The sequence below is a fragment of the Abrus precatorius genome, unplaced genomic scaffold (genome assembly GCF_003935025.1).
Source record: "Abrus precatorius isolate BTA unplaced genomic scaffold, Abrus_2018 Scaffold7, whole genome shotgun sequence".
NCBI classification, from domain to species: domain Eukaryota; kingdom Viridiplantae; phylum Streptophyta; class Magnoliopsida; order Fabales; family Fabaceae; genus Abrus; species Abrus precatorius.
This window is the reverse complement of record NW_020874417.1, coordinates 32,887,602-32,899,977: the sequence shown is the minus strand read 5'-3', so window position 1 is coordinate 32,899,977 and position 12,376 is coordinate 32,887,602. Positions and strand designations below refer to the sequence as shown.

The window sequence follows — 12,376 nt, the reverse complement described above, 5'->3', positions numbered from 1 at the left end:
TTTATTTATTTGGAATTTCTATAACAAAAGTGTTATAAATCTTAATATAAAATTGAATTCTTATCACAAAAACTATTTTTTCGCTTTTAGTCAAACATGCTTTTGCGATGTAACAAAAAGAATGCTATTGGGAGATTAGAGAAAAATTAATGAGAAACAACCAATCATCATTATTATGTCTTTAAAATCATGTTCACTCGTCTCAAACTCTATTTTGGAACACAAATTTTCCAACACATGCTACTAATATATTCAATAACATCAAAGTTATATATGACAGCCGAAACCTAAACTGTTAGTAGCACAGACAAAATAAGCGGGAAATTCAAACAACAATACAATAAATACTTAATTAAATGGGCGACATGTAGGTTTGTGTAACTATGTCTGATCGTAAATGGTGGAAACAGGTAAAGAGACTGAGACTGAAGATGGATGGCGGTGTCCAATTTAATGTTTACCTGTTTAGAGTAACACATGGTTCGCTTATAGATCTGTTTCTTGTGCGTGTCCTTCAAAGGTTTGGGATATAAGTTTGTGATTGTTTGGTACTGCATGCATTATCAATTATTTTCACAACATGAACTGAACTTTGCTTGGATGATGATAGTGCATTCAATAATAATGAGTAATTGATTGGGTGAAAAGGCTCACATAGGGAAAGCTGACAATAATTTAACATAAAAAGAGAAAAGAAAGTGCAGTGGCCAATCTTTTTGTTAAGGGAAGATGCAATTTATTTATCAGTACTACAAATTTTAACACACTGGCCCAGACAAAAAAATAAAGGATTATAGGGGGAATCTATCCTTTTTTGAAAACATAAATTTTAACAGCACGTATGGAAATTTCTGGTTTTATTCCTTTTCAGTTGCGTAGTGCAACATATAAATGCATGAGGCTATCTATAACTTGAAGAAAATCATATTGTTTTGTTATTGCCGAAGAAGTTTTACCCTTTATTAAATGAACATATCATTTTGAAAGAAAAATTGAAATTGAATTGTCATATAGTAGTACAACTTAAATAAGGTGCTAACTGATAAAACTGTTTAAAATAATAAAATAACAAAGAGTATATAAGAAAATAACAAAAAGTGTAACTGATAAACTGTTTACAATAAAATAATAAAACTGTTTATAATAGAGTAAAAGAAAAACATAATATTATATCCTAATACCTTTCATAATAAAATAATCAATTCTATTTTTCTTGATAAGTCACAATTTAAAAAGCATTGTTATTCCTTTATATAAATTAAGAGATCATACTAACAAATGTACGTAGAACACAAGCTAAAAATTTGAAATTGGATTACATACATACACACATAATATATAAATACATCGATCACGATTTTTCATGTATTTCAACTACTGTAATTTTCTTAAAAAATTATTTATCATCTTAGTAATATGAAAGTGTAATAAATATTATATTTTTAATAAAAATTTACAATTTATAAGTACTTATATTAAACTCTAAAAATTAAAGTTAATTAAATTAGTATTTATAATTACTTAATTAATATTTTTGTTTGAATTTGTGTCCTCGAACAATATTAGCTCTAATTAACTCATCAACATTAATAGTTGATGAAAATGCATTTTATAAAATATTATATTGTCTTCAATTTTAATAGTTGAATGTAAGCATTTATAAATAGTAATTTATTATATAAAAATATATTATTATATTTTTTTGTTCTCAAGATATATTAGATATTATAATAAAAAATAATTGCTTGTAATTACTTATTTTTATACAAATATTTATAATAAAGTGATATCTTTATTACTTTATGCAAATATCAGAGGCAAGCATGCAAGTCATATGAAGTCATAAGTTTTTTTTTTCAAAGAGAACATATTGACATTTAATGTGTGTGTATATATATATGTGTGTGTGTGTGTGTCCGCTTACGGTAGTTAATACTGGAGAAATTGCACTAAAAAATTTCACAACACTGTTCTTAAATTTGGTCAATCTCTCTGCAATGTGTCTAACGAGGATGTTACAATAACATTTCCCTTCCATCAGTTACATGATGTTATGCGGGCAGAGAAAGTGATAGTAGGGGTTGCAATCGTTAGAATGCACGAGTACAGCAACACTACTACTGGAAAAAAACAAAAACAAATTCAATAACTTTGTTAAACGTCCTGAAGCTATAAACAAGAAAGAAGGAATTTTACAGAGAAAGATGCACTAGTATGTATAGAAGACCTACTAAAAGAGAGAGAATAGTTAAGTAATGGGATTTGATTCTTATCCAAAATCATGAGTTTTAATTCACAAAACCACGTGGCTTCAAAGTGGGACCCATCCTCCATGAATGATGGATCGATGGCATCACGTGAAGCCCCTCCCATCCCATGTGACACCCACTGCAACATCGAACGACGCCGTCGTTTACGTGCAAACCCATCCTTCCTCGTCACCAACCATAACGGTAAACGTTTCATGCACCAACGTCTCCCATATGTTTCGTTCGATCTCCCCCACCAACCAGTCTCTTCCTTCTCCTTCTCTTAACTCTTCTATCTCTATCAACCCATCAATGTCCTCTAAAACTTCACATTTCGCACGTGGGAAACTCCGAATCCTCTTCCACACTGTATCTAACACTACTCCCTGGTTACGGTTACACATTGGCCTAGTCAGAATCTCCGACAACAACTCATCGACTAAATCAAACAGTAAGCGACGGTTGCAACGTAGACCCACATGGTGTTTCTGCTTAAAGATGCAATCTTTATCCTTGTTAGACAAGGAAACAAAGGAATCAGATGTTGGATAGTGCTCAAGACGGTGAAAAATGAAAGGGTCCAATGGGTGTGTTGAAGAGAACCATTGAAATTGAAGATGAGGTATTGTAGCTTTGTATACTCCAGTACGGCTTAAAATGGCTGAGATGTACTGATATTCTGGTCCTTCATCGTCAGCTCCGGTGGTGGTGTTCAGGGTCCGTTGAGATTTGTCCTCATCGATGTTGGTTCCTCGGGTTGCGAGTGTTTGCGTCGCTTCTTGTTCGTACGCATGGCGCGAACAACTAAATAACCGTGTGCTGAGCTTTGCTTCTTCAGTAGTGTCATCACATACCTGTGACTGTTTTTTTTTTACCGTAATAGACACGCAAAAATTAATGAATAGTAAAAAACAGAGAAGAAATTAATGTATTGTTAATAAATAATTAATCAGAAATTGTAAAATAGTTGAGTTTTTTAATTTTTTAATACAAGTAAAAAAAGTGAAGATTGAAAGGTGTTGCAATTTGATAAAAGGGTACCTGTTTTTGAGGGGAAGGGCCCGTCTTGAGAGGGAGAAGATTGGTTGAAAGGGGATGAGTTTTCTTGCTTTTGGTTTTGATGTCATTGGCTTTAGTGGCTGATAGGGGACGGGTGATAAATGACTCTTCTTGCTTGTTTCTGATTGATGTCTGTGGAGGTTTGTTGAGCCGGGAACTCAACTTTCTATGGGGGGTTTCCTTGCATTTTGGGACAGATTTTTGGTTCTGCATCTCTTTCTCTGGCAATGAATGAGGCTTTGTTGAAGCTCTTGAGAGCCGTACTTCAATGTTTCCTACAGATGGAGGTGATGGTGGTTTTAGTAGTGAGGGTGTGTTTTGATCTTTTGCAGCAGTTGGTGGTGGTTTTGTGCTTGGTTTGTGTTTGGTATCTATGAATCTGCTGAGTCTTGGAGAGTGAGATGGGTTTGAGAGCTTTCCTGGGCTGGATTCATTCGCTGATGTCTTGGGTGGTTTCTTGAATTTGAATTGGCTAACAAATTCTTCCCTTCCTTGATCTCTGCTTTTGACAATGTTGGTAATGTCTAACCCAACTTTTCTGCTCACACTTTCTCTAACCTGTTTGACAATTTGCCTGGCATAGTGGCTTGGACTCCTGCTATTATTCTCATCATATTTCCTTTTTGAAAATGAGAGCCGAGGAACCTCTAAATCCTCACCAAGGACCATGTTCTCCTTGTTGATTTGGAGAGATAGTCTATGCTCAACATCTGATCTTCTTCCCGACGACATTCTTGGAGTCTCAGGCAAGGAATGAATGGCTATGTTGTCACTGCCTGTGCTGTTTCTGTGTTTCATTATTTTGATGTGTTGCCGTGGTCTATGACCTTGTTGGTTTGGAGGGGAAAGGCATGAAGAAGATGGGGAAGAGGAATGTGCATCAGGAAGAAGATCAAGACCCATTAATCTGGCAACCAAAGTAGGTGTCTTAGTCCCTGGCGAGGCACTGATTTCGGAGGAAAAATCACTCAAACTTCCTGTTGATCTTGTGCTTCCACTTGTTCTGATTCGAATATTTTTCTGGATTTCAAGAATCAATTACAAACTAGTTAATTGATCAAAATAATCATTTTTACCATCATTACTCACTTAACAGAATAAACAAACCCAAATACAAGTGGGTGAAACTCATAAAAAATTGGTGAAAAGTTAGTTAAAGGTAGGGGTCAATATATAAACTTACTGGGATTTTAAAATTTTCTTCTTTTGAGATGGATGACACAGTACCATCTTCTGATTCCAAGCTATTCCTAGGTGCTTCAGCTCCTGAATTATATAAAATCATAAGCCATAGTTCCCACAGTAATTAGGTGTTTGAGATAGAAAAGTGGTTATTTTAGACCATAACGTAGACTATAGAAAGAATAATGTACCTTTGGGGACACGGGGGTCATCTGGAGTGCGAGAAGTAGACTTGAAAGAGGGTTGTTGGTGGTTTAATGAAAAGTGAAAAGGATGAAAATCAAAGGCCTGAAAGACTGCACACATGCAACCGGAAGGGATTTGTGTTTCAGCTCCTCCACCTCTTTTGGAGGACCTTCCACCCCAATTCCACTCCTTACCCATAATTGGTAAACTTATGCCTTTCTTCAACTTTCAAAATAAGAAAGATGATTTGTAGATGGGATTGTCAAAGTGATAAAATCAGAATGAAAATGACATTATAAGTAACCAGCAGTCTCAGACACAGAGAGAGAAAGAGAGAGGCTGTTTTTGTAGTGTTTGAGGTCTTTGCAAGATAATCTAAAAAGGCTTGTGGGATATGCAGGTGAAGAAGCGAGAAAAGCGGATCCTTGAAGCATAAAACGGTCATATTTGATGTAAGGAATTAAAGTACAATTCAATTTGTGGTGATGTAATGCAAGTGTTTTTTTTTTCCTCTTACATCTTTAAAATTTTTAACCTTTTGAGAAGAATATTACTCTCTCTCTCTCTCTCTATATATATATATATTATCATGATCGCACTCACTCCTAAGCCTGCTTGGAGGGAACCAAGCCTGCTGCTTATTGGGAACTGAGATGGGTAAAGGAATTAAGAATTGAGGATGTGACTACGCACCTCTCTTTCTAGTTCTTCTCCATCAGTCTCTCTCTCCCTCTCTGATTCTCTTCATTTGTTGTATTAGATTGATGCTTATATATCCTAGGGAAAAAAAAGTTGTTATACATTCATATAACGGAGATATGTATAAATTTATGTAAATAAAATTTCATCCTAATCCTGTGCTAATATTTTAATTACAGCCCCCTCTCTCGCTTTGAGATCGTACTACAATTAATGTGAGGTGATTCTTATATTAATATCTTGCTAATTATCAATCCAATGTCATTACTCAATAGGGATATGTGAAATCGCTACATCCTTGCAGTTTCAAAATACTATCACGTAAACGTACCTACAATTAATATTTTAACATTTTATTATATGGAACTAATTAATGGTAGTTTAATAGGAATTTCATTTTTTTGGGTGATGGTGGAACTATATTTAATACAGTATTATATAATGTTGTACATACGGGATCCACATTCACTCATCAAGTGTCAATCCTGAACATTTATTTCAGATCTGCTTCTGTTAATCTTTCTATAACATTTTTGAATTGAATTTTCAATGTCATTGGAAAGAATTGTGTTCCAACAGCAAGAAAGAGATACGAATAAGCGGCTTTTTTTTTCCTTCTGTTTGTTCTGATGGAAGTTCATAATTTTCCGGTCCAAATTTTGATATGAAAATAGAACTACTTTCACTGTTAGTGCTAAATCTCACGAGGTGTTCCTGCAAATTCGTCTAATAACCTTGCATTTTGAATATTTAGATCTAACCACGACTAACTCCAATGATCAATGATTTGATAGCTTGTTGGAGTCTTTGAAACATAATATATATAAAATTAACTCGTGTGATGTACTAGCTAGTAACGATATTTTCAAATAGTAGTTATATTTAGGTTGGATATGCATTTATTTTAAATAATTTTACTTATGCTTTATAATTTTATATCAATAAAAATATTATAATAATTATATAAATGATATTATTTTATCATTTTAAAATGACTCATTAAAATTATTTTTAATTTAATATTTGTATTTTTATATGATTTTTTATTAATTCTATTATTATATTAAAATCACGTTGTGCTTATAATATTTGAAAATTTTCATATTTCTCAATATGTATCGTATTTATGTCTTGGGATCGTATCCATGCTTCTTAGGTGATGTGTGAATAAAGATTGCAATTAAATATATATAGCTGATTTTTAACATTATATTATAACTAAGGTCACGAAATCAAACCAAGTCCTTCTGTACCTCGTACAACAGTTAAGCTCATAGCTGTTCCAAGCAAGGGATTTTCCATCAATGTGAATTATTATGAGATGCAAAATGATAACTTCTTATTTTGTAAAACAAAATGAAAAGGTTTTCGGTAGTGTATCAATTTGGATAAAATCAAAATATTCCTTTGCCAAAATGTGTCACAAGTTAGAACAAGAGAAGCTTATAACAGGATATTGTAAAGAGTGTGAAAATCTATACTCGACGCGCCAAAAGAATTATCATTATTTCGGGTCACTTTTTCTCACACTTAACCTTACACTACACTTATTAAAAATTTAAAATGGGGAAATATTGGCATGTTATAGTCATATGAGATTATTTAAAGTTTTAAAACATTAAATAAATATTAAAATATTATGGTGATCAACAAAAATAAGTGCATAATGGGTGATTTATCTTATATTAACCCTTGAAAAAAAATCGTCTTTTTAATTTTCTTTCTCTCCATATTTTTATTACTTAATTTAATATTTTTCAACAAATATAAAGGTAGTGTAAGCATTAAGTAATACGGGATAAAACTCAATCCACCAATAAAGGTAGTTTAGTGAAAAAATTTATTTTATTTTTTAAAATATTAACATCAATCTTTAACGTTAATTTTAAATATTTAAAAATATAAATTTTTACTGAAAGATAAATATTTATTAAATTAAAAATATAAATTTCTACTTACACCACACACACATGTTCTCCAACAATAAAGGCTTTATCAGTGGTTGATTCAGTTCTTTGTAGAAAAAACGATCAATGATTAGATCCAATATAGGGTAAGAGAAAGCTGTCTAAGCGGTAAAATACCCTTAAAACGGGTAGATACAGAGCAAGGAGAACGACAGATACCAAATTAAGGATAGAACAAAAGTTCTACCTTCTAGGACAATACTAAAGTTTGACATTGAGATAAATAAAATGATTGGAGTTACAATAATTGAAAAGTATATAGAATAATCCAAGGGTATGTGCTTCCTATTTTAAGTAATCAAGGCTCCAATATTCAATCACCACCTTTATCTCCTAATTGCACCACCCATTTAAAGAGAGAATAATATCTGATTTAACGTAAAAATTAACCCAAATATACCCCATAACGTGTAAAAGTTTTAAAAAATGCAAGAATATAGCATAAATAATTGTGTTCACTCCCGTAAAATTTGGCATTAAAATATAAAGGAATATTTCAAAAGACACCAGAACTATGTACAAGTACAGCGTGTGATATTTTGGCATACAAGTAACCTTGTTGATAAAGATTGAAGTATGAATTAACAATGTTTTTATTTTTCTCACTTAATATTCTCATTAATGAAATCTTGATTTTTTACATCAAACTTCACGAATAAAAAAGTATTTTTCTTGCATCTCTCTTTGCAATTTTCATTTTAATCCCAAATTAATTGAGCATCAGAAGTTTTACGTGTAAAAACTGAATTAAAATTAATTAAGAAAAAGGACAGTACTTTGATTTCAGTACGTCACGAATCGAAATCAGGAAATGAATGAATTATGGAAGAGCTAATGAATTAATATTTGCTGCGCTAACAACAGAGGCAGGGATTTGACTGAGTTAAATAATTAGTGGCAGAGCATTGATGTGAGAAATGCCCTCCTGATTCACTCACCCACTGATTTTAATCTTCTTCTCCAATCTATGTACCATGCATCTCTTACAATACCTAACAAAACGCAATGCCATTCAATATTTTTCAATTGTTAGATGAACAACAACATTCAAATCACCCCACTACCTCTCACTCTGCTCCAATCCACTCCATTTCAGTTACAAACATAATTGATATCTGCATCAACTCTTGTTCAACTTAAAATCAGTCATCAATACCTCAGACACAGAAATAAACATGGACCCCCCCCCCCCCCCCCCCCCAAGTCCCTTAACTTTCGTACACCATGTGCCCACAATTTGTATGCAGGTTTGCCGACACTTTTTTTTATGTCCACCAAAAATATTTCCCAACCAATTGTAAACACCTATTTCGTTCAAGCTATAAAAATGAATAATCGGTATTAAATGCCACTTTTAATAAACTATATATATATATATACACACACACACACACACATATATATATATATATATATATAATCAAATTTAAAATATTAATATGCTATAAGAGACACTAGTATTTATTTACCTACTGAATTGGAGTCACTAGCAAGTGTTGAGAAAATTACCCACTGATTGTCAAGCCCTGAAACAGTTATGTAAAATGTTACATCAGTTAGATTTGGATGACATTACTAATGGTAATCATGATGTAAAAGGGACCACAAGCCCTTGCTTTCAAATGTTTCCATTACCTATATAGATTCGAAAATAGAGCCTTATAATTCTATCATAACTGGGAAGTCCAATTTGGTGTCCTTTCGAACGTGGCTAGTTCTAGGGTGGTCCCAATACCTGCCTTCCAAGTTAATTAGCTGCAAATTAAGAAGCTCAGTGTTCATCTTCTCCATCTTTGATCTCAATATTAAACATAAACTAAACTTGTTTAGAAAAATCTTATCAACTTTCGTCCAACACATCACTTAAATTCATACAATCAATTTTTCTGTAATTACAATCTCACTAAGAAGTCTTTAAATAAAATAATTGAGCTGAAAGAAAAATCATTGTATGGGACTTCAGTCTACTCTTTACTAGCTAAAGGATAAAAATATATACTTTTGCCTAAGCCAAATATCTGTATACTTTGTTAGTTCCGTGTGCAAATTTCACGTGAGGCGCAAGGTATGTTTAATGGTACATTCGTATAAATTATGAGATCGTGTGCTTCTCTAGTACCATTCGTTCATCTTCACCTATGATCTTAACGTACCAACCTTAATTTCTACAATTTCAAATCGTTAGATATGGCACGATGACCGACGTGAGAACATGATCACGCATTAAACTAATTTCAGCCAACATCTCAATAAATAATGATGTTTGTATTTTGAAAACGAACATGTTATCCGTTATACAGATTTGCAATGTGCATTATAAAATGTGAAGATTAATATATTATGAGATACATTTTATAAGTGAATACATGATGTCATCTTCAGAGCTAGATTCAGTTTCAGCATAAATAAACTTGTCAGATTCCCCCTTACATCATTCCTGACCCCCCCTTAGACTCAGCTCCATATTCTATGTTATATCTATCTGGAGAGAGAGAGAGAGAGAGAGAGAGAGAGAGAGAACTTAGCTTCAAATTTGAAGTGGTCCTATTTCGCGGGGGGATTTGAAAATTCTAAAATACTAATATACTAAATTGGAATCAAACTTCGTGAGTGCGTACCATATAATTTGATACTAACTGTGATGTATTCATTTCCTTGTATTTTTCTTTTCCCTATTCTGAATTATTTATATTATCACTTTTGTTCTTTTTAAGCCTTTGAGATTTGCATCTTGAAATGATGGAAAACGTACACAAGCGAGGCCAAAACAGACAAAGGGTATCTAGCTATGATCAGAAGAAAATAGACACCTCTACTTGGAAGAGCTAAGTAGCTTTGAACGTGACAAGGTAAGGAAAGATAGATATGGGAAGAGGAGCGTCTGGTATGGTTATAAAACTTTAATTAAAGGCTGGTAGGGTCCTAATGGGGCAAGCCAACCTAGACAACAGAACATATTGATGCATTTACTTTCACATAGCACAAAGATTTTCATAGAGAATATATGTGTCTCATAGTACCGTCGGGGTATACACAAAAGGATATGATTTGAATTTTACAGCTTTTAAAACAACTATTATTGAGTATGGGAAATAAAATGAAATAATGCAAGAGGTCCCATTCCCTGTTCATGCAAATTATCCAAAAAATAATAAGAGACATAGGAGTGGGACACACATACACACACAAATATAGATTCACTGATTTTACCTTGTACCATGTGGGCCTAGTAGAAGTAGGCCTAGGTGTTCCCTCATCACATTAAACACTAAAGCCCAAACTTGAGAACTGGTAGAAACAAGTTCAACTTCTATATCTATACACTCGACCAAACAAATAAAAAAACCTTCTATATATATACAGTGCATCAAGATGGAAGAAAGACACAATTAGGGGAATCAAATTATAATTACTTCATTGGGATTTCAATGCTGATTGATCTCAATGCAAGTGAACGATTTTTACCTATTATGTTAAGAATTTAAATATTGGAATCATCACTTCATAGAAAGCTTTATTTAACCACTGCCCACCATCCTGATTTCGAAAACAATTTTGTTATTTGAACTATTAAAATTTAATATTACTTTATTTGTTTCTAGCTTGCTTAGCATAACCCATTAATCAATGGTCTGTATTTTATTTAAAAATTAATTGAAAATACAAAAAGAGAATATATGGAAAAAGAATGGAGTACAAGAGGAAAAGATTTTAATGAAATGGAATAATAATACTATTACTGTCGAACTTCACCATGCTACGCACGAAAAGATTTATATTATATAATTTATGAACACCTTTTTGGAAAAAAAGGGACGAAATTAAATTGAAAACATGTGCATTGATTCAACTCAATTTGCCTGAGATATCAGATATCCGACTGATGGGTGGGGAATATTTTGGTCTATATTTAAAAATTGCAACCCACTTCAGTCAATTATTTTTATTAATAGCAATCCTAACTAGACTAATTAAGTGATTATATTTTAAATTGGTGAAAATAATGTTGTTATTTGGTCAACATTATATATTAATGTATTATTATTTACTTTTATACACTAAATATACATCCTTATTCTTCTATCAAAAAAAATATACGCACTATTTTAAATGGGAGTATTTTAAGAAGTTATTATCTTCATTATAACATATGACTTCCCATGCACTTAGCATTTATTTTTTAAAATCAAGTTTAATTTAGATATTTAATTTTTATAAGTTTATCTCTTCAATACGGTCACAATTTCACAATTAATATAATAAATATTTTAATTTATTAAAATTTAAATGTTAATATAATTTTTTTGTATTCAAAAAAATTATTTTAATATACTTCTATATACTAAATTTGAGTTATTATTCTCACACAAGAAAATTTTTAAAATCTATCTTAAATGAAAATACTATTATTACGGCTATCATGTGGCTTTTTCTTTTTTTAATATTAAAATTTTTTATAATTTAAACATAAATTTTAAAAACATTATCTCTTCAATTCAGTCATATTGAATATAATAAAATATGGATTTTTAAAATTTTAAAATAATTATAAAATAAATTTTAATTCTATAAAAAAATTAATTGAACAGTATCCATCTAGTATGAAAAAAAAATCATTATCAGTTATAAGATAATTCTATTGCAAATATGAATACAACAGATACTCAACCCTTTCAAGTGTAAAGAAAGAAATACTTTAGTTAGAAAAAGATAGAATGAGAAATATGTATGTACTTGATGGTAAAGACGGTGGTATAAAAAGTTAAAAACAATTCTTATAATTCACTTCAACAACTAAAATGATAATCCCAGGAAGCTTCCTTTCCTTTTTTTACAAAATATCACAGTCAGTATTATAGAGGTGTGTCCTTAAGTATATACTTACACCATACACAGTTTATCCGTTGAGCTTTTGCTAAATCTTTTATTTATGCAATCCCTCTGTCACGTTTTCGTTTGTTTTGTCTATCAATTGTTTAAATAATTCTGGAAAAAAAGGGATTAAATAATAATATTATTATTAAAATTAAAAAG

The 12,376-nt window shown here is 31.6% G+C and overlaps 1 protein-coding gene across 1 annotated transcript; it reads right to left on the bottom strand.

The window, feature by feature from the left end:
• Positions 1 to 2,413: 2,413 nt before the first annotated feature.
• On the bottom strand, positions 2,414 to 4,874 carry LOC113871826 (serine/arginine repetitive matrix protein 1). Its single transcript, XM_027508923.1, has 4 exons — positions 4,682 to 4,874; positions 4,492 to 4,574; positions 3,291 to 4,328; positions 2,414 to 3,103 (listed from the first exon to the last, which is right to left on the bottom strand). The coding sequence occupies exons 1-4, from the start codon at positions 4,872 to 4,874 to the stop codon at positions 2,414 to 2,416; spliced, it is 2,004 nt and encodes a 667-aa protein (XP_027364724.1).
• Positions 4,875 to 12,376: the final 7,502 nt, after the last annotated feature.

Excerpts from the sequence above, each read along its gene's own strand:
- LOC113871826 (XM_027508923.1), bottom strand. The coding sequence starts at position 4,874 with ATGGGTAAGGAGTGGAATTGGGGTGGAAGGTCCTCCAAAAGAGGTGGA. Across the intron at positions 4,575-4,681 it reads TGACCCCCGTGTCCCCAAAG|GAGCTGAAGCACCTAGGAAT; the intron begins GTACATTATTCT and ends TATATAATTCAG. Across the intron at positions 4,329-4,491 it reads AAGAAAATTTTAAAATCCCA|AAAAATATTCGAATCAGAAC; the intron begins GTAAGTTTATAT and ends CTTGAAATCCAG.